We start from the raw sequence: 27203 nt of genomic DNA on the forward strand, positions 1-27203 counted from the left end.
TAAAAGTCGTGAATAGCGAGATGATCGTAACCGATGTCGATATGTTCTAATAATTATTGATACTTGAGTGATGAACGCATGTGCACAACTTCCGCAGGTGTACTTCTTTAGAAAGTAGCGAACAATCAAGGCAGTGGACATCAGAGTGTGATTAAATCGAAAAGAAGCCCCTGAAATCTGAATTTGATGAAAATGGGCAAAGTCGGAACTCCATGAAATGTATTTTGATTGAGCGGTCAAAATAAAGCTTAACGGGAATGTGCCCTTGAATACCCTCGTCCACCCTCGTCCACCCTCGTCCAACCCGCGTCAATCGAGACGCAAATTCCCGAGGATGGATTATCCGTGCGGGCGGATGGACTCGTCCACTGAACGCGTATACCCGCGGGTACCCGCGGGGATACGCGTCAGTGGCCTCGTCCAGATCTCGGAAAAGCGTGACGTTTCCCGCGGTCGGCACTGTAGACACCTGAGTGCCAAATGAGGAGGGATTTGAACCTGCAACCTAACTACCCCATGACCACTCACCTCGGCAAAGCATTTGATCTCAGTGTACTACAGTGGTTTCTGAGCCCTTTGTGGATGAAAGGTTGCATAAGGATACTTGAGTGCCAAATGAGGTGGGATTTGAACTCACAACCTGACTACCCCAGGACAACCCACCTTGGCGGAGTTCTTGAACTCATTGTACTCCTTGAGGAGTCCCTCGGTCTCTTCCTTGTCCTCTCCAAGCTTGGTGTGGGTTGAGAGGTAGAACTCTCCCGTGTCATGGATCCAGTTCAACGCCTGATGGAAACAACGACACAGACTCACATGATGTGATTTAATGGGCCATTCAACAATATTCAGATTCGGTTTCATTCTTCCTCCCAATCCATGGTCATTAATTTATATTGCTTCCATGACCTACAAATTATGCGTAATTGTAACCATGGCAACAGTATCCCCCAGTTTGTTATACAATACCATATAATTTATCAATTTGTTTAATTATTAATTCATTTATCTACTTATCTACCTGTTCATATCTTAAACAATATAACTGCCCTACTCTGTATCTATCTTCTACCCATTAATTCTCTATCCATTCATCTCTATCTCTCCCTTTCTATCTTGCTCCATCTACATGTATATCAGATTCTATCTACCTCTACCTATCTCTCACTCTCTCTACCACTCTCCTTCTATCTCTCCCCCCCCCTCTCTCTCTCTCTCTGTCTATCTATCTCTATCTATCTATCTCTATCTATCTATCTGTCTATCTACTGTATCTATATATCTAACTATCTATCTATCTATCTATCTACACCTGTATTTATCTCTATATATCTCTTTCTATCTATCTCTCTCTTTCCATCTCATAGTTTAGCATTTGGCAGATTTTAAAACTACCAGTAAGTGTCAAGCATCAGGAGATCATTGCACTGGGTACACACACAGCAGAGAAGATAATCTAATCATGACGTTACCCCTAATGAGATGACTAAGGGGCTGTGGTACAAACCTGTCTGGCACTGCCTTCAAAGAGGACATACTGAAGGCACTGGTCCAGGCGCTTCTTCTTCTGTGTCCAGTGGTCCAGGACCTTGTCCTCTTGGCCCAACAACTCTTCCAGAATTCCTGTCAAAAGACCCAAACAAGTGGACTCAGTGGCATAGACCAAAATACTGTAGACCTAAGTTGCAAGATACTGTGGAGGTCGTTTTGTGTGCTTGTGTTTAAATGTGTCTTGATATTGTACATGTTTACTGGCATGATATCACTTTATTTTTGCAACAAATATTGCGGGAAAAAAAAAATTGAAACAATTAGGCCCACTGTTGCATGTAGGCATAGTACCCCCCGTCGACATCAAACTTGTCAAACACTTGTGACGTTTTCCTGAGGGTAAATTTCTGACACCCACAACTGTATAATATTCTGCAATTTCTCATGTCCTCTTCATAGTCCAAGGTAACTGGAAAAATGGCTTACCCACTACACCACTTAAGGTGGCAGCCCATGTCCCTAACCGCCCCCCCCCCCCCCCCCACAACCATCAAGATTTGGTAGAACACTTCTTCTCTTGAGGCAAAGGTTTTTCTTTCTTTCTTTCTTTTTTTTGCAGGCTTCATAAATCTGCCTTACCCTGACCATTCTAACTTCAGTTCTATCAACAAATATCGGTGTATTGTTTTTCGGAGGCAAAGGGGTACTCACGTTTGACGTAGCCCTCCGGTCCCTTGGTCCTGTCAGCCATGGCCGCCCCACCCTGGCTGGCGTAGATGTTGCACTTCTTGAGGTACTTGAGGAAGCTCTCGGCATTCCGCCGTGCCATGGTGCAGGCCCGAAGAAAACTCTCCTTCTGGTCCTGGTGCCGGCTCATGTGCCGCGTGATGTCCGCCTCTGTCACCTGGGGCGGGGCCCGGTTGTCGCTGCTGGTCCCGCCCCCGCAGAGGTCCTCCTCCCGGGTGTACTCTCGCTCCAGATCTTCCAGGACCGATTGCACCTGGAAGAGAAGTGGCAATGGGGAGAATTTAGTAATGTGAGTTACTGTACTATCAAGCTCGTAAGCAATCTTCCAAACATGTCGCTTATAAAACACTACACTAAAAGAACATGACAACAGCATGAGAACAACAGTCATCCAGAAAGTAACCCCACTTTCATTTTTCCTTGACTTGGAATCTACTTCAGTTAACTGTTGTTGAAAACTCCTGAAGACACCATGGCATCTGGTGACACTTTCTATATGTACTAATCATCCCACAAGCAAATCTAATCCTTTATCGCACGTACACTCTCATTCTTTGCGCACTCGTCTGTCATCATCAGTAACCTTCACTCAACCACGCACACACAAACTAGCTGGCGATGCAACTTTCTCCTCTACTGCTCCCAGGCTGTGGAATAAGCTCCTTCCTCTTCTAAAATCATTACCAACACTGGATCACTTCAAACAAAATTTGAAGACCTACTTATTTTGATATCCCTATATATGCACAGGACTTGTACTGTCATTGCCTGGTAATTTGTATATATTTTATCTCCTATGGAGACCAGATATGACATTTCACAGCGCTTCGTATCCAGTGGAAAAGGCACTCTAAAAATATCAATGACACATGTATTATTATTATACAGTCACATTTAACTTTTAGTGTAAAAGATATGCCATCAAATGAAGAAACAAGATATTCACATCACACATTGTGCGCAAATAGGATGAAAATGTAAAAGAAGTGTTTTTAGCCCATCATTAAGTACCCCTTTGAGATCACTGTCTTACCTGCTCTGATGTCTTGTAGAAGCTGGCTCCGTACTGGAAGAGCTTCCGCCGGTCCTCGGACTGCATCACCAGCTGCTGCCATCTCCTCTCGATATCGCTGGCGATGCCTCGTATCCGCTGCGAGTCGTAATGCTGCGCCTCCAGGAGCTTGAAGGCGTTGTCATGGAGACGTATTGCACTTTGTTGAGTTTTCTGTCGGGAGGACGGGAATAACACATTTTAATATTGATGGGACTGTTACAGTGCATGCATGATCTCAAAGACGTTGAATGTTTCAAGTGCAGTGCTAACACATTTAAATACAAAGTCTCATGGAATCCACACTACTTTTGCATACAGTCATGCACCAAGGTAAGGTAGCTAATGTAACCAGAAGATTTGGATAAAGTGGATATTACAAGATGACTGGTATTCCAGCATGGTACATGTGTACCATAGTCTAGGTTTTATGACCATGATGTATTTTTCAGCCTAACCATCATCCTGCTCCAAGTCACATGATTGTTATCCTGCTGGAGTGCTTTCACTACCAATTTGGCAAAAATGTCAGGAAACTAGTCGCAAATTAATCTAGATATAACCTATTGGTAATCTCCTTTATCTATGTTGTGTCGTTATGGCCATTCCTGTTGGACTGAGGTAAATTGTTATACCTCAGTAAGCCGGCTATGTAACTTACAATTAGGTCCAGATTGGCAGAATCATATGAGTGCCAATGAAGTAAGCACATCAAGTTACAGAGCTAAATCTCTGGGCACATAAAGGGCAAAAATCTCTTCCTCTCTCCTCCTCACCATGGCAACCTCCCCACGCCTCTCCATCCTCCTCCTCTTCCTCCTCCTCCCCCTCCCTCTCATCCCCCTTCTCTCCCTCCTCCATTCCTCCTCCTCCTCCTCCTCTTCCTTCTCTTCCTCCTCTTCCTCCCCCTCCTCCTCCTCCTCCTCCCCTTCCTCCTCCTCCCCCTCCTCCTCTTCCTCCCCCTCCTCCTCTTCTTCTTCCTCCTCCTCCTCCTCCTCCTCCCCCTCCTCCTCCTCCTTCTCCCCTCCTCCTCCACCTCCTCTTCCTAATACTCCTCCTCCGCCTCCCCTCCTACCTATTCCTCTTCCTCCTCCTCCTCCTCTTCCTCCTCTTCCTTCTTGTCCTCCAAGTCCTCCTCCTCCCCCTCCTCCTCCCCTCTCCTACTCCTAATCCTCCTCTGCCTCCCCATCCTCCTCCTCTCATCCTCCTACTCCTCTTCCCCCTCCTCCTCTTCGTTCTTGTCCTCCACGTCCTCCTCCTCCTCCTCCCCTCTCCTCCCCTCTCCTCCCCTCTCCTCCCCCTCCTCCTCCTCCCTCTCCTCCCTCTCCTCCCTCTCCTCCCCCTCCTCCCCCTTCCTCCTCCATCTTCTCCTCTTCCTTACCTCAATGGCGAGTTCAAATTCCTGATGTTCTGCCTGCAGCTGCTCTGCCTCCAGAAGTGAGTTAGGTATAGCGGCTACAGCCAACATCTTCTCCGCTGAGTGGATCCATGTCTCCACCTGAGCAGACGATCAAACAGGTGGTTACCACATAACGAAGATGAAATATGATGCAGATTATAACATCTATCAATAGAAAATGGAAAATATAACCAATGAAAAACAAATAAAAAATTGAAAGTAATGAATGAAATAATGAGAACGCATGTTACTACATTTGTACATTACTAGTATTAATTATCATAGTAATTTCGGGGTAATTTTGGTAACACAATCATAACTCATAACTATCATCATTATTATTAAAACAAAATATTATTGTTCCATTGCATCTTGGTGTAAAGTGATTCTCTTTATAATAAACACATGGTTCCTCATGTGCCTGGTATCCTTTATGATACCTACACAGTATACACGTTAGGAGAAAGTGTAAGACTGAATGTGTGCTTCAGGCTTTAATTGGCAAAAGTGATCCAAAATGCACTTTAATATCACATTCATACATTATTTATCTACAAAAAGGGAAGGATTAGCACTGACAAATCTTTATCAGTTGTCCCCACTGTACAGATATATTTGTACGATCGGAACTGCTGATCTACATTTTTAATGAACATGTCAGAAAAAGGAACCAGTAGGATTCGAACCTGTCATCCACTGCTTTCCAGGCAGTGACACTACTACCAGAACTTTGAACAAATTTTCCTGATACGCTAGTTACAGATGTTACAAACACATGTATGTTTGTACAGAGGGAGATGACTGATAACAATCTGTTACAGCACATCTTTACCCCTCTACTTTCATAATCTCTTGCTTTCATTCAAGAAAGGATTTACCTGCTCTGCATCGACCTCAAATTGTCGGAGGTCTCGGCACTGCTCCAGCTGAGTCCTGCGACTCTCAGCCACTTCCTCCAGCTCCAGGTAGGCATCTCTGATGTCATCAAGGAGCACGGTGATCCTCGTCTGGGCTGGGAGGTCGCCCGTCTTCATCGACACCTTCCCCGCCGAGTCAAAGAGCTGCACGAGGTCGCGACCCTGTGGAGAAACGGAGAACACAAAAAGGATGCACAGTGATCAATAACATTCCAAAAATCAGGATGATTTTTTTTTTTTTTTTTGTTTTTTGGGGGGGGGGGGGGGGTGTTGTCATAAAGTGATGACAGACAATAACGCCCGGAAATGCCCAAGTTGTGGATGGTTCTGGGTATACAGTGATACTGTCACCTATTAGGTTTTTTTTTAGACGATTAAAATGGCAAACACTGTCATGTGTCGCATTCTGGTACGGCAAGAATGACTGCAATTGGGCTGAGGAAGTCATTGGTTTCCATGGCAACCCTCTATACATAATAAGGGAACCAAAGAAGGTCATGACCCTGGAAAAGGCACCTTAACCCATTGAGGACAAGTCCCAAGTATACCCAGGCACGTGTCTATGGGAAATGTTTGTTGTAGCAAAATAAGCCCGTACTCGACGGGTTACGCAAGTTACTTTGCATCATATGAAAATATCAAAAGAGAACAAACCCAAAAATGGAGAGTTTGGAGATGGTCAGTGTATCGTTCGGGGCTCTTTCCACTCCTTACCCCGTTGAAGACAAGTCCTGAGTATACTCAGGCAGGTGTCTATGGGAAATGGGTGTTAGCAAAATCAGCCAGTCCTCAACGGGTCAACGACAGCTTGCTGGTAAATACAAAAGCTAGTTAGCATCTCCACCTTACAGATTTACGCTGACAACTCTCAGTGACATCGCATTAGAGAGCATGTTAGATTCAAGTTGAGTTTCATACTGACAAAACAATGATGAGTCAGTGCTGAACCCAGCCTACTTCCTTTTTAAAATGAGGGTTACTCAAAGCTGCAATGCACACGCATTTGAAAGTAATAACGATAATAATTACATAGACATTTATAATGCACAGCATATCCATACATATGTAGGAGCTCAAGGCGCTCATAATTAATGTTTATAACCAAATACACAATCCGACGGTATCAAGTTCCTTCAGCTGCAACATGCATATCCTCAAAAAGAAAGGTATTAGTCCAAATGTGCATTCTCAGTTTTCTCTTGAAGTCATTGACAGAGTCACAATCCTTCACAGAGCCTGAGAGTCTTTTCCATAGGCGGGGAGCTGCTAACATAAATGCACTTCATGGCTTATTACGATCTCTTGAGGCAATTCAAAAAAAAAGAAGAAAACAAAAACAAAAACTTATGGCGATCATCTTTCTCTGACTAAAACGCCCAAAAGATTTCCATGCAAAGCGGTGCAGATTACTGCCAGAATTCCTCTGGGCAAATCCATTCATACATAATTACTGCAATGTTGGATTTCTTTCCCCTTCCCATAACAGGCAACCATCAGGGATAAGTTGAATGGTTTTAAGCCAGGAATCTACAAAATCCCTCTGGAACAGAAGAATTTGCCCTCCATTACAGTCCAAACATAAAAAAGTATTTGTGTGCAATGCTGATTTTACCCTCAATTTTATTTTCATTTATCAGCTTTTGGCAACACTACACTCGTTACTGTAAAACCAGAAATGCTCACAATGCATTTTGATTTCATGAAGTTTGCGAGAGCCAAGATTCGCGACATCAAAATGCTAGCAAAAATTCATGTCTACACTATTTGCATTGAATGCAAAGTGACAACGCCACAAATTTCATGTCATGAATAAGACTGTCAGCTCCTATTCGCAAAAATTTCACGCCGCAAAAATTTTTCTAGCTTTACATTACTCCACCAGCACTATACCGTATGCCCCCCAAAAAAATTACGGGACCCTCCGCAATGATATCTTTAAAAATTGTGAATCAATCTAAATATAAATTCAGGGTATGAAACTATAACTCATTGCCCACATCTTACAGAAAACCCCATTCAATTTGCTTCAGAGGTCAAAGAGAAATGAGGAATTTTGTGGAGGATGTCAGGAATCTCTCCCCACCACGTTCTGTCTGTTGTATTAACACACAAGAGCATCAAAGTGCTAAAATTGGAAGAATCAGACTCATGACATTCTTTACAACAATCTACATTTCTCTCTGACCGCTTAACAAAATTGAATGGGGGTTTTCTGCAAAATAGAGCTAAGGTGTTATACATGTATTTTACGACCCTGAAGTAGCATTTAGACAGGTCAATCATATTGGGTGTTATCAATTCGAAAATCTGATTGCAATTTTTTTTTTTTTTTGGGGGGGGGGGACATACTGTATATTAGGCTGTCCAGTTAGTGCTAGTTTCACTGTACAGTGTTGTAACTTGAACATTTTGAGTATTGGTGATGTTTGCGGTCATGTGGAAATCGCAGTTACTTCATGCCTCAAATTTCTCAGATATTCAGCATTGCTCCCTCAGGACAGAGGGCGTGTTGGGAAAAACTTGCTGGAAAAACCTGAGGAACAATGCATCTTTTTTTTTCTTATCAAACAAAAATGAAGGGATTAGAAATATGAATGTACTATGTAATGAAAAAGGCAAAGTAAAAGCTTTTTAATGGAGCAGTATGCACCTTAATTAGTGTATTTGCAAGTACACTTGACAGACTGTATTACAGTTTGCTTGATTGGTCTCTGTCTAGATCAAGGAGACTAAAAAACACATAAGCAGAAAAGTGCTAGAAAGGGAAAAATTATAATTATTGAAGGATTCATAAATTTTCTAGACCAACTGTACACTGTACTTCGTTCACATTTTTTTTTTTTTTGTTACTGTAACATTCATGCATTCATATTCAATAATTACTTTGAGCCATTGCACTGTGTTGATGTATTTGTTAAATTGTAAGCATGAGTGTTCCTTTTCAAAGTCATGGCATGGAAATTGCGGCAAATTTGTTGTACATGTAAATTTTTATATATATGCAACACCTTATATTCCTTTGTGATAATTTCTGTATCATGACACATCAAACAAACCTTGTCCAGTCCATCAGGCTCATCACTAAGATGAGTCATTGTTGAATTCTGCAAAGTGAACACGCATCCAACGAGACACTGCTAGCTAGCAACAGTTGGATGATGTTGCCATTGTACGCTCGACTCCTCACGGCAGGAAAACTCTCAACGATGGGTCCGTGTTTGCACGGGTGAGTAATCAATCACCCCCTTTAATCAATTTGCGGCAATCACTGCAATTTGCAACACATTCCCGGTGTAACAGGGCTCGCTGCCGTCCAGTTCGAGCTTTAATAGTCCCTTAATAGGCAGACACATACAGGCATGTAATGTACAGTTCATCTGGATGAATAGTACACATTTTCTTTCCACAGATGAAAGCATTTGAGGTAGATTATATATCTAAAGATACAGTGCAGCTTCCCCACAGTTGACTCACAAGCACCCTGAGAGTTCATAAGGAGATCATCAGACTGCAAAAGTACAGTTATTTGGATAATTCATTATTTTTAATGTGTTCTATTTATTTATACCTGTGGCAAAGCATCCCTTTCAAGTATTTGCATAAAATCTTGTGGTATAGTGCTGAGGTAGTTTACTTGTCACATCGCTTAGGATTGAGGCCGAGAGTTACTGTATGAGAGGAGTAGGGTACGATGAAATGCTACTGCCACAAAATTCCTTTTTCCACCATGCTTGGAGGAGTGCTGAATCCATCCTCAATCCAAAAGAAGGTAGCACGAAAGTCAAATATCAAAACAATGCAATGCAATGCAAATTGTCACACAAAGTTTGATTCCAGTAGCAACTTTGCTTGAGCAAATACACGTAGAGAGGACAATAAATGCATGTATCATGGTGATAGTTGATAATGCATGCTAGGTTTCTCCATTCCGGCAAGTAGTACACTGTATCATGTTCCCACTTCTGAATCCAACTGAAAATTGGCTGGGATTGAAGATCGGATACACAAACAGAATATCAGATCACTTTCCTTAACCATGATATCGAAGATGATTTGCGGTAAAAACATGCAGCAAAGCCGACCTCAAACGAAATATGTTGTCACATTCATCCACATATGTAGCCAGTGTGCTATTCCCCTGGTAGACTGATCAATTTCAAATGCAGTCATTGCAAACCTGACTCCAGTTATTACTGTTTTTTTCTCCGATTGCATAAATCAACTCCAACCCATAATGTACTGAAATATGAAACACATATTTGTTGATTTACACACAATCCAATTACAGTGAAGCTCAGCATGAGAGGGGGGTGGGAGCAAAACTGGGATTAAATTAGTTAATCTTGCATATTAGCAGAGTTTTGGCAAGTAATCCACCAATGGGGAAAAGCAGCTTTGGTTGATCTGAAGCAAACCTCGATTTGCTCAGGTTTCGGGATCGCTCTGACGATAACACGTCCTTGCAAGTAATTAGAACAGAGTGAAAACTTGCATATGTCCCTGTGCTGCATTTTCAGCATTAAAGTATTCCTCATATGTTCTTATTTTAGTATCAAATAGCTATGAAGAAGAAGAAAAAACAAACAGCAAAGCTGGTTGCAAATGTGATCTGTGGTTGTGACATAGTTATAGAATAAGACTTGGAATGCATTCAGCTTCTAGCACTGCATTCTTCATACAAAATTCACTTGCATCCCATGATTAAAAAAAAATGATTGTCCATGCTGTGTGTTTATCTTCATCATGTATGTTCATGCCAAGTAAAATGTATGCATCCTAGAACCATATATCTTCACAAATGTTACTCGCAGCATACACCCTATTCCTAGTCAGATGTTAACTCTTACAGTGGAGGCAATGTTTCAATCTAACACCATGCTCCCCATGCTCCATAACAATGGCATCCTCTCCGCCACAGCAGACAATTAGCCTTTCATGTCATCTTTCCAGGTTTTTACTCCACAATGCTGGCAGAAAATGATGGAAATCTTCAAACATTGAAGCATTCCGACTTAATCTAGTTTGGCTGAATCTCTGAAAATGTGATGTCCTTTGATAATTTACTCTAAATTCACCAAAATCATAATTCAGAAAAAAAAAAAACAACACTGCCAATTAACCCATTTTAATCCACAGCACTGAGTGTGAATTTGCAACCACACAAAAGTCCATTCCAAGCATGCTGGTAAATGCCATTTTGCTGCAGTTTTTCGATTTGAAATCAATCATCTATTTTTCCAGGGTGGTACAATAGAAACAAGCGATGGGAACGCAGTCACACACAATGTTCACATCTAACACAGATGAACCCATACACTCCTACGACAGAAGATACCAGAGTTTGCCTCAGGTTGGAATATGTGCAAAATCCACAGTCTCTCCACATAATGGCATCCGTTCTGGGCTAGAAAATCCGTCGATGTGGCTAATCCATCGAATGATTTCCACGCATCGAATTCTGCCAGTAAGTACCGAATACTGAACGCCGTGTTTATTGTGACTTTGATCCCTCTACAACGCATCGAAACCAATCTTCCTACTCTTATCAGTGCCAACTCCAATCCACGGGACTTGTTGCTTGCATACGTTACGCTAACCTTGCACGACATTCCCACACAACGAGAGCAAAGTGTACAATTGTCTCCCAATTAAAGTTCCCTAATCGCTCTATATACCTCTCCCGGTATCACTGATGTTGTTGTTAAATTCACTGACGGCGTAAAAATGACAGAGACCGGTCCATTGCCAAAGCCGTTTACAGGACCTCATTGATTTCGTACGATGAGCCATCCCGCAACAAAATCAATTGGCATTGCAGAGAGGAAATTCAAAATTGAGCATCAATAAATACAAAAAATTCATTTATGACGGGCGGAAAAAGAGGCTGGGTTCCGCTGAATGGCAATGTAATTTATTTGTCGCACTCTCTCTCTCAAACTCTACCCCCCCCCCCCCCCAATTTCTCTCTCGGTTTCTCTCTAACACTTGGTTCTTTTTCTGCAGATAATCTAATAGCCCCATCGAGATACGTCATGATGACTATGCAAGTGTTGACTGATCAGGATTGCCACAGTTATTCCCATGCTAGATGCACATTTGTCTACCTTATTTTTTTGTTGCAGATTGGTAATGGCACTTGCAATTTTTCTGAGCATCAAGGGAATTACATTTTGCCAATCTCCTGTAATCCTTCTTAAAAAAGAAGAAAAAACTGGGGTAACTAGGGAAAAATTCATTTAAAAACATCATCAAGTGCACGGAAACAACATATCTTTTATAAACAAATGTTGACGGTGAGGTGAGGGGAGGGGGTGGGTGGGGGTGGGGGGTGGGGGAGAGGTCAATTAATGATGACACAGGTATCTCAACAGTCAATCTCATTTTGTTGTTGTTGTTGTTAGTGGATTGGCAATATATACATACATGTTGTTGATACATATTCATATATATATATATATATATATATATATATATATATATATATATATAAGAAAAGCTTGATTGAAAAATGACTTAAAACTCCATTCTTTTCAATATTAGATATTTGTCATTACACCTGCTTCACAACAAAAACAAAGAAAATAGTGTGAAAATATGTGATATTTGCAATCATACCTTCATGAATATAGCTTGTTATTGAACAAGTGAAATATCATTGAAAAGGTTTTATATTTACTACATCTAATGAGGGACTTATTTTAAAATGCTTGAAAATGAAGCTTTTCCAACCAATTTTGTGATTGAATTCTTCATAATTATATACATTGTACATGTACATATACATATAAAGAAACAAAAACAAGGCAACAAAAACATTACTACCTCAGCTGAGGAAAATGAAAGACAAAATTCCAGTGACAAGACACTTGGTGGGTATGACATCAGAAATATGAAGACATACACACGTACAATGTAGCTGTGTGCAAATTGCACATGAGATCTATATTATCTGACACGTAATACCATTTCAGGTTTAATGGCCAAATGAGGCAGAGTATAAAGAAGGCCCCAAACAGAAAACAACAACCTTCATCTATTTCTAGAGCTGTTTGTTGACATATGATACCCTTACAAGTGCAGGTACAGTGTGTATCTGTCGGTTATACAATGTATGTGTGCCGCTCAAAGCAGCAGCAGATATTCTCACTGTGTGTGAGTACTCTAAACTACAGTACACAAAATACAAATAACAAAAAGTTACTGATGTATGTTAGAAGCTTGTTTCAAACTTGAAACAAAAATGAGAATGTGTTTAATATAGCAAGCATTGTACCATTTTTTTTTCAAACAAAAACTAGATGCAAGAAAGCCTACAACACACTTTGAATTTTGCAATGGCTGAATTAGGCCTTTACAAGAATAAATGGTTAACCCGTTGAGGACGAGTCCCGAGTATACTCGGGCAGGTGTCTATGGGAAATGCGTGTTGTAGCGAAATCAGTATGTCCTCCACAGGTTAATAGAGTACATTTCATAAGATTTATTAAGTTATTTCCATCACAAAGGCAAAACCAGAAAAAAACTCATGGAAGCTTACCCCCTCCTCCCCCATCCCCCCCCCCCCACAAAAAAAATAATAATAATATGTTACAAAATTGGAAGCCAGGGTTTCTCTCAAAACACTTGGGTTTCAGTTTTTCTGAGAATTTTTGTTAACTGACAAAGTAGAATGATCTCATTCACAGCCTTTCGAGGTAGTCTAGAAATTCATCCCAAATTTGTCCGATTTCCTGTTGCCTTTTAAGATGCAGTCATGTCATAAGTGGTACTTGTACTTCATATCAAGTCTAATAAAAGTTTGTCAATCCATGCAGGAGATCAGACCACATTGTATGAACATCATACTCGTTCCCATGATGGTATGTGGAACAGTCACAACTCCTGAAATTAATTGGTAGATAAAGATGGAATCTGCGTCAATCATTGCACCACGCTAAAGACTGGGTTTTAGCGATCCAATCAAATTATGCCTTGCCAGAGACGCCGCTCTCCTAGGAGATTCTGCAAGCTTACTTCCAAACCAATAATGAGGGAAAATGGGAAAATACCACTGGGTATTGTGCGGCAAACTTCTCTTGCCATGTCTTCATTGCACCCTCCATGAAATATCATAAATGTTTTCTGGCCACAAACTCAAACATGCCTGGACAACTCAATATTTATTTATTTATTTCCAGTTTTATTTAACCAGGGTAGCCTCGTCAGTTATAAAACTGCTTTCAATGAGGGCCCTGCAAATGGGTAAAAACATACAAATACAACACATGACATTTGAAAACAAAGGTTTACAGATAAAACTGCAACTGACAAAACATAACTTCAAAAAATAATAAGTTTACTTTTAAAGGGGTACTCTCTTTTTGAGTAAGTTGACTCAAACAAAAGGAGTCATATCAAACAAACAAAGCAGTGAAATTATATTGCCAATGTACAAAAGAAATACAGTACAGTTACAGAATTTTAAAGTTTCTGAAATTTTCATTAAATTAGTGTTTTTGGTCAAGCTCACATCTGCGATTTAGACACAGTGCCAAAGACATCATGACCTCATAAATCTCTTGATTAAAAATATCTGAGATGTCATTTTGTGTGTCAGAGAATTATTCAATTGTTACACCACTTTTACTCAATATTTTATGCAAGGCATTTGATTCTTCGTTATTTCGACTTCATCTAAATGCTACTGATTGACAAATTGCCCTACATCAACGTAAATAGGCACTGAATTGATCAACTACGCATTACGCAGTACCTGCTGCATGCTATAAGGATTAGAACCAACACTTGCTGTCGGGCAGAAGCTTGGTGGTCTAGTGGAGATGACGCCTGTCCAGAGATCAGGCGGTCGTACATGTACAAAGTAGGTTCGAATCCTGCCCGAGTATGTACGCCCATGATTTTTTATCATGGCTACTACTAAAACACTGATCAATTCAGTGTTTATTTACATCGATGTAGGGCAATTTGTCAATCAGTTGCAATGAAAATTCATCTAAATGATTACGTTCACTAATGAAGGGTAGTCCCAAGTATACTTGGAGAGGTGTCTGTGGGAAATGTGTGTTGGAACAAAATCAGCTCATACTCAAAGGGTTAAATTGAATTGAACCTTATTCAAACTTTACAAAACTGATAGCAAAGACCACCATGTTCTTGCACAATGATGCTTGAAGACAGAGGTCACAAGTGGATTTTAATGTCACTCTTAATAGCTAATCCTCTTAGCTGCCCTCCACCCCAAATCTTTGCTCTATGGACTCATACTCACTGCTGCAGTTTTCCTCCGCGGCCACGTTTTCTTTCCAAGAGACATATCGTCGGCCAGCGACAAAGAATTCCCTCCAAAAAATGACAGAGTTCACATCCCACAACTGAACAGATTATAGAATTCCAGGCCAGAATGTGAGACTGCAAGGGTTAATGGCGGCAAATCGGCCAGTCGTGAGATGCCTGGCATGCAGCCGATGGCTAAAGCTACTATCCACCTATGTGCCGCTGATATTTCCATAGCAAAATAGATGCAGTCATAGACGCACAGAAATTGCAGCTAACAGACAGAAGGCCATAGACAACAGCACATGATGGTTTGAGTTTATTCCTCCGACACGGAATCAATCTTTACCAAGCATTTTTCCTTCGCAAATCGAAAGGAATTTTGTCGCACCAACAATGCATCAATAGATCCTGGTTGTTTATACACAGATGACACAAACTTCCAATTACATTCCTTCAAGATCTAAGGATTTTCACACAGTGCTTTAAAAAAAAATACATCGATATTCCCCTAAAATGAGATTGTCAACATTACTTGTCATTCCACAACACAATGCCCTGTCTGATTTCCCTGCACTACGAGTATTCCGATGAATAATCCCACAAGCAATCAAAGGCAAGAGTAAGACATGACAAGGATGTCCCCTCTCCTGCGACTGAACGTCCGGAAACTAAAGACCGACATATTTATTGTGTTCCCTCAGAGAAATCCAGTCCACACATACTCTGACACTGACAAGACTGACCCTAAGCTAAAAAGAGTATGTAAAAAATCTTACGCTAAGCCAAGGGAAAAGCTTACATACGTGTAGTTTCATCTCCTACAGAACATAAGGGGGAAGGAATTCCACTCTAACCAAAGGAACGGCCTACCAGCACATCTGGACTGTGTGTGTGTGTCAACAGATGAGCGGTCAGGGTTTGAATGACACTGCCAGCACCGACGGTAATGTCTGAGTGTGGAGCTGTGCACAGACTTAGAATTGACTTCCAACTCTTCATACAGTCTGCAAATCATGACCTCACTGACGAGGCTTTTTAGTCAATGCATGGGACGGAAACTTGTACTCCCATACACACACCAGGTCCCTGCGACTATTCATTGCCATGGTAACAGGGCTACATAGAACTAGGTGGAAAAACTTTCAGTTTCACGCCTATAGACACGCTTGCCTGTTTGCAACATTTTCACAAACACAATGCACAAAACAACAACAACAACAACAAAAATAGCCTGATATTATTATTATTTTTTTTTTGCATTGGCCTGCATTGTACATGTAGTAGCATTTCCTATAAATCATGAACAGCTGACTACTCCATAAAAAAGATAAAAGCAGACTAATTGAAGTGTGTGTAAGCACCTACATGTACAATGTATAGTGATGTATGTGCTGAAACTTTAGCCTATTGTGATTAGTGCACTCAAACAATTTCAGAAAGCTCCATTTGAACACTCTTTAAAGCTGATTTCTTGCCTCTTAGATAATTTGGCTATGAAGACATTTGATTTGATTGATTGATTGATTGATTGATTGATTGATTGATTGATTGATTGATTGATTGATTGATTGATTGATTGATTGATTGATTGATTGATTGATTGATTGATTGATTGATTGATTGATTGATTGATTGATTGATTGATTGATTTATTGATTTGATTTGATTTGATTTGATTAGATTTGATTTGATTTGATTTCTACATTCCTTTTTCTTTAACCTGCATTTTGCATATTTTGCTTATTTTCCCAAAGAAAGAGTTCATCATTTTCACAACATCTAATGTCACCTAGTCAATGGTCTTTACTGGCAAGACACTTCAAGGACAATTCGACCTTCATATACATAAGGATTAAGAGAATGCAGCAATATCAGCAGAACACATCAGTGAAAGTTTGAGGAAAAGTGGACAATCTGTTCAAGAGTTATTAATCTAAGAAGTTTCAGTGCTGCCATCGCTGGGTGAAAAGAGTATTATAGCTTGTGATGTCATGTGCATAGAACGATATAAGGACAGTATAAAGAAAATTCAACATGTTTTCACTTTTCTCACATAATAATAGAGCACTTGACTTGGCTCTTTCAGAATGTAGAGGGAAAATATTACCCTTAATATATGTCAGTAGCAAGTCGAGGGAATGTGTACTTTTGCAAAAATTGAAATTTTGTGAAATTCTCTTTATATTGTCCTTATATCGTTCTATGCATGTGACATCACACTCTCTAGTCGTCTTCTCATCTAGCAGTGACTGCACAGAAACTTTAGAAATTCAAAACTTTTGGATGGATTGTATGATTTTCCTCAAACTTTCACACTGATGTGTTCTACTAATATTGATGCATTTATTCAATCATTATGCAAGTGAAGGTGGACTTGTCCTTTAATAGTCTTAGATGAGAGTATGACAAGTAAGGTCCATTGCACAAAGAAGAAGAAAAGAAAGAGGAATACTTTGAGAACTGCCAAAAAGGGTTTCTAGAATGGGCATGGCATTAGTGGGTGTGGCAATCACTGGTTCCTATGAAGTGGGTGGGGCACACTGGTTCCCATAATATTAAAGTGGGCGTGTCTTACCTTCTGGATGAGTTGCACTGTGTTTTCTTGGATGCTTTCTACCAGCTCCAGATGTGATTTGAGGATGAAGTCTGCTCCATCCAGCTCAAAGCTGTACTCCCTGGTATCCATCTCCTGCGTCCAAATTGGCAACTTGCTGAGAAGCTAAAGAATTACACAATGAAAGAATGAAGGAAATAAAACAAAAATAAATCATGTATTTATTGTAGATATAACCCTGTGTTATTCACCAATTCATACGTCATTGTATTTACAGTGTAATCTGTAATTCATTTCTAAGGTTTGCGTTGTAATTTGATGATTTTGATATTGTTTTGTCCAGGGATATGTATTGTAAAATGTTGCTGTTGTGAAGGATACATAAAATCAATTCAAATTTGATTCAAAATTCAGAATTTAATAAAAAAATAATGAGTATGATAGAGAGGTTTAATATAAAAAAATATTTGATTTGCTCTCAAGAAACTTAAATCATTTCTTTTCTACCCCAAATGCATACCATCATTCAACTTAAAATCAACTAAGGATGTGGCTGGATGATACTTTCCACAGGATTTACTGATTTCTTCTTAAACTTATTGTAAAGGTCTAGTAATAGACATCACAGAAACAATTCTTTGATATTAAATTCAATACAAGTGCAACACATCCATCTTTTTTCAAGAAATGTTGGATACTGAAATTACCACTTGGTATGCTACATTCTCACTCACATGACACATTTATTTTTCATTTTGGTTTGACTCAACAAAATTTTTGTCATTTATCAAATGTTTACAGTTTCAGGAAGTGATAAAAACAAAAATGAGGGACTGGAATATAAGAACTAAATCCTTAAAAGCCACGGATATTCTCAAATACCATTCTCTTCTGAAAAGTATTCTTTCTTTCTTTTTCTTTTTTGATGTACAATTGTAGAACATGTACTTTTGAGACATTTTTCACTAAGACTTTGTTTTGATAAGATGCATCTGTTTTTCTTTGCACTGGACTGATGCAAAATCTGTTCAGTTAATTTCTTTAGCATGTGAGCATGATGTCTTGCCAAATTAAAGACATGCGAGTATATCGACTCTGATCCTGATGTGAATGTGACGTACGTGTGTACAGCACTTCTCCGATCAGTACAGGACTCCACGATCGCGAATTTAACCACTCCCGAAATCGTCGGGAATTCCTGATTCGCGAAAATTTAAACTCGCAAAATATATGGCCTATACAATAGGTCTGAAATAAAGTTAATTTTTAGGATGACTCAAGGATCTACAGTACCTCTAGTGCATCCCTCTCAAAATGTCTCAGTTGGAGGCAGAGCTCCAGCTTCAGTCTGCGTGTGGCCCACAGGTCGTCCAGCTTACTTCGCCCATCGTCCAGGCTGGTCAGCATCCCGTCGATATGCCGGCAGGTGTCGCCGTAGTTTACCTTCTTCGAGTCCATCTCGATTTGCCTGCACACAAAAGAAAACGGCCAAAGATATGTATGAGTGGGGTGTAGTGGTACATGTATAACCAAGCATGGACAACTATTTTAGAGTACCATAATGATGTCAAAGCCTTTTGTCATGGCTTGGGTTCGAACCAGGTGCGAACATGGTTAGCATCAATGGTTTCAACAGACTGTGCCAGGCAAGGTTGTTTAGAAAAAAAAAAGTGATGTCATACATGTAAGTGGTGTGTGTGTACAGGAATATCTGGTCACTTGTTCAAATGAATACCCTTGTCTGATAAGGGCAGAAGTTCAAACAGACAAACATATTATCCCACTGTGGATCCAAGTTTAAGACATGGCAAATGCCTATAAAGAAAAATCAAGGTTTCATTTTCACATTGTAGTCTTGTAATTTCATTATTTCTTTGACAACAAATGCCATGGGATTTTTTTTTTTTTGGTCAAATTACATGAAAATTAACATATGACAAATCACAGGATTAAAACCAGACTAATTTCACAGTGAAAACAAACTTAAGTCTTTTGTTTTCATCAATATCCTTGAGTTCTTGACAAGTTTTCCAGTCACCTACAGGCCAAACTGTTACATTTCTTCTCTTGGTGTAATGACCCTAAGAACAATGCAATCAATATATCTTAACATGATTATCAAGAACAATACAACACAAACTACATATCTGGTGGCTCTTCTATCATCAAGCTCTCTCCCCCCCCCCCCCCCCCAAAGAAGAAAAAAATAATACTACGACAGATTGTTTCAAATAAAGGCTTTGTGTACACGACAGCATTACGTGAGTATGAATCTATTTCATTACAATGAACAAAATGCACACAAAGTTATTACATATGTAAACAAGTTGTATATGACACAATTTTACGATCAGAGCCAATTTGACAAGTCATCAACATTTTATTGAGGATTATGAAAGTATCCTTCAGTCTCATCATGGCATTGGTCACGCAACATTTTGAGTACCAGCCTTTTGGCCGTGGGGAGGGCCACAAGTGACTCTCCATACTCCTGCCACAAGATGGCGCTATTGCATTTCTCCTACCACCAAACTTTGGGAGCACTGACTTGGGTAAGGCATTGTGCAATTTAGGATAAATAGAGAGAGGAGAAATCACCTGTCATATCAACAAGGATGTTTCCAGCGCTCAAAAGGGAAATATACGTCTAAAGATGGATTAACATTGCCGAACTCTCTTCCTAACGATTGGTTTTGCACGAGGCAGGAGCAAAACGGCAATCACATTTCCTTGCCGCACTCGACTACTCCCAGATCCTCATCTTTTCCTCCTCCATTTATTGACTTCCGTTTTGATTTCCTGCGCGTCCCAGTTTCATTCACGTCTGACCCATTAATCTACCTCCCCCCCCCCACCAACTCTTTCTTATCTTGATGTAATTCCCGTTATCCCCCCCCCTCCTCACCACCATTCACATGTTATATCTTATCTCCCTTCATCAATCAAGTCTCCGTCATTTGTTGTGGAGATGGGAATCTCTTCATAAAGCTTGCGTCTACAACCAGAATAGGTGCATTCCCATTTTTAAAGGACAAGTTCACCTTCATAGACATGTGGGTTGAGTGAATGCAGCAATATTAGTAGAACACATCAGTGAGAGTTTGAGCAAAATTGGACAATCCGTTAAAAAGTTATGAATTTTTTAAGTTTCTGCTCAGTCACGGCTGGATGAAAAGACTACTATAGCTTGTGATGTCACATGAGTACAACGATATAGAGAAAGAATAAAGAAAATTCAACATATTTCCATTTTTCTCGCACAACAAAAGAACACTCGACTTCTCTCTTTCAGAAGGCAGGGGGAATAATATTACCCTTAACATACAATGTACGTCAGTAGCAAGTCGAAGAAATGTGCACTTTATACAAAAAGTAAAGTTTTGTGAAATTCTCTTTTTATTTTCCTTATATAGTTGTACGCATGTGACATCATACACTGTAGTAATCTTCTCTTCCAGCAGTGACTGCGCAGATACTTAAAATATGCGTAACTTTTGAACGGATTGTCCAATTTTCCTCAAACTTTCACTGATGTGTTCAACTAATATTGCTGCATTCTCTCAATCCTTATGTATATGAAGGTGGACTTGTCCTTTAACCCATTAAGTACAATTCTACAATATCACACATTTTCCATAGACAGCTGCCTGAGTATCCTTAAGACTAGTCTTCAACGGGTTAAATACCCTGGTATAAAATACTATGGTCTTTTGTTGGCACGATTCTCAGTGGCAAAATAGTGAGGTAACAGGTACTGTGTAATTCAGCTGGTATCATTCTTATTCTTGTAATACTGCGATACACTGTATTTCTGGAGTAAAAGTATACCCCTCTGAGTTAAGCCTCGCACAAGAACATAAATCATATCCCATGGGGTGAAGGCCAGACATGTGTCATGTTACGCAAGAAAAACACCACTGTACAATCAGACACAAATTTTGTGACACCGTTCACACCTCAAATGCATATTTCTTAAAAAGTTTAAATCACTACCCGAATTTCACAATGTATTTTGTGGTACATTTTGCAGTGTATTTGCATTTACATTACAAATTATGTCACAAAAAAATGCAGTATTTTACTGTAAATGTGAATGCATCTACCAACTGGTTCCACCACCCACCATAAGATGAGGAATGTTCGAATGCATTTTAATTTTGTGAACTTCACAAGCCAAGATTTGAGAAATTAAGATGCATGCGAAAGTTCTTGTCTACGCTGTATGTGTTAGAATACGAGTGACAATTCACGAAAATGTCATCCTACAAAAAAGGCTATCGCCTCCAATTCATGCTCCAAAAATATCTTGCTCACCAGTCCTCTTATATTTAAGTCTCCACTGCGTTTTGTTTTTCTGACAATCAGCGACAGATGTTCTGGAACTATTCTGCCAGTAAATGTTCATGATGCAATCATCCCAATTTCCGCTGTATTGCAGCACTCCCCTCCCTGTGTCTGTCACATTGATTTCATACCTGGGTGGGTCGTTGAACTCACATCGTAGTCAAGATTTGTTAGGGCATGGCAAATGACAGCCATGCCATTAAAAAAAAAAAAAAAAAAAATTCATGTGAGTCCAGTTCAGAAGTTCTCAGCCAACACGTCACTGAAGCCGTACTGAAATGATTTAAATTTCTCGCAAGGTAAAGCCAATGGATGTATACTATTCTAAAGACAGGCTAAGAATCACTTTGATAGACATTACCATCATATACCCCAGTACACTCATATATAAATTAGACATGCATGCATGCATGCTAAAAAATTTGAAAAGTTCACAAGATACAGGTCACTGTGGAAGAAAGAAATCACCAATTCCCTGGCAGAATATGGCACATGATGATAATGATGATGGTTATCATAGTGATGATAATAATTATGATATTAGGGATGATGATAATAATGATTATGGTGGTGGTGATGAGGATGATGGTGATAATAATGGTTGTGATGATTGTAATGATGATGATGATAATGACTAATAATAATTACGATAGTAGGGATGATGATTATTATTATGGTACTGGTGATGAGGATGATGGTGCTGATGATAGTTGCAATGACTGTAATGATAATGATGATGATGATGATGACGATGGTGGTGGTGGTGATGATGATGATGATATGATGGTGGTGTTGATGATGATGATGATGGAGGTGATGATGATGATGATGATGATGATGGAGGTGGTGGTGGTGATGGTGATGGTGATGATGATGGTGATGATGATGATGATAGCGATGATGATGATGGTGGAGGTGGTGGTGGTGGTGATGGTGGTCATGATGATGACGATGATGATAATGATGATGGTGATGATGGCGATGATGGCGATGATGATGATGATGATGATAGTGGTGGTGGTGGTTGTGGTGGTGATGATGATGATAGTTGTGGTGGTGGTGGTGATGATGATGATGATAATAATTATTATGATAATAGGGATGATTATGATAATGATTGTGGTAGTGGTGGTGATGATGATGATGATGGTGGTAATAATGATTATGCTAAGGATGATGATGATGCTTCACACTGTAAGACATACAGCAGTGTGTGACAGAAACCAAACGAGATGGAGGCAGGCCATCAGAGAAAAGAGCAGAGGTAAAGAGGGAGGGGGGAGTGCCAAAATGTATCGATGCAACCTTAATGAAATTGACCGCTGGGGCCCTACAGAAGTCTCGCGATCGGCTGCTGGCTGCTGGCTGCTTGTAAATTATGATGTCAGTTTTTTTTCCCCCGAACACTGCAATCAGACCGCTGGAGCTAAGCATGGAGCCTGGCACGAGGGCAACGATCTGGTGTTGCCTATCATCTGTTGTCAAATAAAATCGACGCTAATTGAATTCTACCATGGCGAGATGAACACAGTGAAATGAACGTGGTCCCTCCTTTTCCCTGTTGCTTCTTTTCTCTCTCTCTCTCTCTCTCTCTCTCTCTCTCTCTGCTATCTCGCTCCATCCATCCATCCCCCATCCATCCATCTATGAAATCATCCATTTCTCTTTCCCTTAGATTCTCTCCTCTCCTCTCTATCTCTCTATCCCTCCATTAATCTATCTCTCTATCCATCAGTTTATCCATCCATCCATCTATCTATGCAGTTATCCACGTCTCAGATTATCTCTATTTCTAACTCTCTTTATCCATCCATTCATTCATCTACCCATTTATTAGTCCATCTATCAATTCATCTATCCATCCATCTCCCTTTGCTTCAGATGATCTCTATTCCCTTCTCTCATCCTCCATTCACCCCCTCCCAACCCTTCTCTCATCCTCCATTCACCCCCTCCAAACCCTTCTCTCATCCTCCATTCACCCCCTCCCAACCCTTCTCTCATCCTCCATTCACCCCCTCCCAACCTTTCTCTCGCCCTCAACTCTCTCACTACCTCATGATCTACTGATTGCCTTTTCCCACCTACTGTACATCAACTGCTGCTGCCACTCACGTCCAAACACAACCTATCTTCCTTTACAGATATCTACACCTACCAGTAGTGCCTCTATATGAATGGGTAGGAGTATGCTTTGAGGAGCAGAAGAGCATAAGAATTTCTAGGATTCCATAACAGTGTATCATACAAATGGTGAATGATATTCCACATAAAAGACTTTGAAAATGCAATTTGCCTAGAAATTTCAAGGTCTCATTCTAACAGAGATGTGGGGAGGGGGTTCTTGAGAAGTCAAGGAAAACTCACATGTTTTATGATATAGAATATGGACTGAAAACCAACATGAAAAGCATGCATTTACTATGAAAATGATAACTCCCTGATACAGTTTGAGCAAATACAACTGAATGTGCAACTGTTTGCATACTGCCTCTCTCAAGCAAGTGACTGACATTTATCGATTGACTCTCAAATGATGCAAAGGTCAAGGCAGCACCAATCTACAAAGACATACTTATGTTTGTCTTCATGTTTTGCATTAATTGTCAGGCATTTGTACTACTCAGTCTCTCAAAGGTCAAAGCATTCCCCACTAACCCAACCCATTAACTCATCTTTTAAGACCATCAGCAACAGACACAAGAGCAAACATATTTCAAAATTAATAATTATCAGTCAAATTGGCCATCATTCTTCATATTTTCAACCACTTTTTTTTTACTAATACGACCAATATCTATGGAATGGAAAATATGATGAACGTTTTGCTTTCTTTGATCCAATCAATGCTCAATTTCTTTACAATGAGCGCATTTGTGTTTACTTGGGCATTTTTTCAAGGTCATTATTTCAAATGGTTATTATTACCCAGCTTTTTAATACACAATCTTGATAAATATCTGCTTTTAAACCCAACTTTCTAAAAATAGCCTTACAGCATACCATCATAGCAGTCTTCTCCCACGAGACAAAAATCTTCCTTATATAAATTCCCCTTGAGCTTCATATACACTGTACTACAGCCACTCAGTCATTTATCATAATTACAAGTATTTAGTAACACTAGCTTCAAATCTATCCATCGATCTATATTCATAATACTTTATACAACTTCAGTAAGAGGTACATTTTTCATATCAGGAATGACAACAGGTTTGTTGAACTATGGAAGGCCATGAATGCCAATAATTGATAACACAAAGTAGCGGTCAACCTGTCAAGATGATGGAAAGAGGGAGTTATCAATATGGCAACAAGTGATATAGCATTCCACAGGTCATATGTGAGTATTGGGGGGGGGGGGGGTGTCAAAGACCAACAACACAAAACTATTCCCAAACCTGAACAGCCTGATAATATCAGTGAGTTCCAAATGCAGTACTAATGAAGCGTTAAAGTGCCAATCTACTTGACATGGTGAGCTATTTTTTTTTCCAGTCGACTAAATATCCATTTTGCATTGAAAAGTCAAGATGGAGTATTATATACCTCATATATAGATTTCTCTCATCTGATTGGTTAAAAGTGGAGTCATGAAAATAGCTGTGCCCCATTTTTGATCAAAATGACGTCATGATTTACTGTGCCCGGGGCATAGAATCAACTGTGCCCTGTAAATAGGTTTGGAGACAGTACACATAGATCACTCATATGTACGCGCGCACCAATGATACGACCGCCGCGCTGTCGATCAGCGTTGATTACGAGTGCTGTAAAAGAGACTAGAATCTATATTTTTGGTATCTATATTTTGGAATCTATATTTTCGGTACATAAAACAAATAATGACAGCTTGATATTCGGGGCACAGTTAAAATTATGTAGGCCCGAGGTGATGTGAAAACCATAACCATGCCCTCAGCTTCGCTTCGGGCATGGTTACGGTTGTCACATCACCTTGGGCCCATAATTTTAACTGTGCCCCTCATAGCAGTCATTATTTGTATACTAATGAAGCATTAAAGAGCCAATCTACTTGACGAAATGGTGAGCTATTTTTTTTCTCTTGACAAGTCGACTAAATATCCACCTTGTATTGACAAGTCAAGAAATTTGATTCAATATCATGTCAACCTTTCAACTTATTTATGTCAACATGAAGATACGAATTGCCTATACACTTGCCTGAGTACACTAGAGACTTGTCCTCAATGGGTTAAAGACACAAAAACTTGTTAACTGTCACAAATTGTTTATATAACTAACTTAACAGTCAATCCGATTTTCTTTTGGAAACCCAGACAATAATTTGCCTCATGCCATGTGTGTGAATGGCACATCAAGTTTATTCAATCCCATAATGTAACTCTCCACAAAACAGTAGGTGTGCACAGTACGGTGCTCAGGGCCATGCTGTGTTCATAGTGAAAGTCAGCCCAGTTCAAAGATGTTAAGTATTTTGCTTGTGTCCAAATGAGTTTTTTGGGCCATGTATAAATGGTGGCAAATAAAACTCATTTTAGATACTGAGATGCAAAAAATGTAAATGGATCTAAGGACCTGCAGATGACCTGTAAAGAAAAGACAGCTAAAGATATAAAGAAATAAAGAAATAAATAAAAAATGGGGCATGGGGATGTTTGAGGAGGGAAGAAGTGGTAAGGTGCAACATAGGAAGTTGTTGGCCAGCTTGGTTTGATAAATGCTTTGACTGCTAAAAAGAAATGAAAGTAATTTGAGCATCATATTTTTACAGGTATTGCAGCAGAGCTTTACGAAAGGCTCCCCCCTTCCCTTACTCTGTTCCTTTCCCTTTATCAAATAAAAAGGGCAGGTAGAATAAGAGTGAAATCCTATTACACAATAAATGACCCGCAGCATTTTTGTTGTCCCTTTAGTGCCTGGCAATAGTGTTGTTTTGTCCCTTTTGTTGGGCGAGGTTCCAAGAATATCACATGGGGGGGAAGGGAGGCTGCACTGTGTACGTTTTCGAGGACCGCTCATGTTTCCTCACAGTCCCATGCATACACAATGGGGTAGGTGAGATGTCCTTGGTACCAGGGAGTTATTATACTGCCCCTTTTCTCAATAGAAATGGGTCTTTTTTTTCCCTGCTACTGAATAAACTGGAGGCTGAGGCCAGAATAAACACCCAGGCAGCTCTTTGCCTAACCAGTCAAGCTGTTAGCCCTTCAGAGCCTGCTATTATTTCTCGAATCTTACCACCTCCCCCCCCCCCCAGCTCTCTCATTTATCCTCCAATTACAGATTATTTCCTCTGCTCCAAGAATGTTTTCGGAAAAGAAAACTCGCAATCATTCCTCTTTGCCTGACGCTACAAATCACCTGTTCGTTACTCTCGTTTGTTACTCTCGGCTGATGTCTACTTTTCCATGACGACCCTGCGGGTACAGTGCACTATTTCCA

General features: G+C 40.0%; 1 protein-coding gene across 1 annotated transcript in view; it reads right to left on the reverse strand.

The window, feature by feature from the left end:
• Nucleotides 1-27203, reverse strand: part of LOC139745498 (triple functional domain protein-like) — a gene marked incomplete at its 3' end in the record, with an annotated part of 89297 nt that overhangs the window by 45271 nt on the left and 16823 nt on the right. Inside the window, exons 3-10 of the mRNA XM_071655887.1 lie at nt 18726-18900; nt 17454-17597; nt 5564-5764; nt 4668-4784; nt 3269-3460; nt 2200-2488; nt 1505-1620; nt 664-786 (exon numbers count right to left, since the gene is read on the reverse strand). Coding sequence (XP_071511988.1) covers nt 664-786; nt 1505-1620; nt 2200-2488; nt 3269-3460; nt 4668-4784; nt 5564-5764; nt 17454-17597; nt 18726-18900 — 1357 coding nt within the window. The remainder of the gene's footprint in view (nt 1-663; nt 787-1504; nt 1621-2199; nt 2489-3268; nt 3461-4667; nt 4785-5563; nt 5765-17453; nt 17598-18725; nt 18901-27203) is intronic.

This window comes from Diadema antillarum, unplaced genomic scaffold (genome assembly GCF_040938485.1).
Source record: "Diadema antillarum isolate AM-2024a unplaced genomic scaffold, OU_Dant_1.0 seq00001271_RagTag, whole genome shotgun sequence".
NCBI lineage: Eukaryota > Metazoa > Echinodermata > Echinoidea > Diadematoida > Diadematidae > Diadema > Diadema antillarum.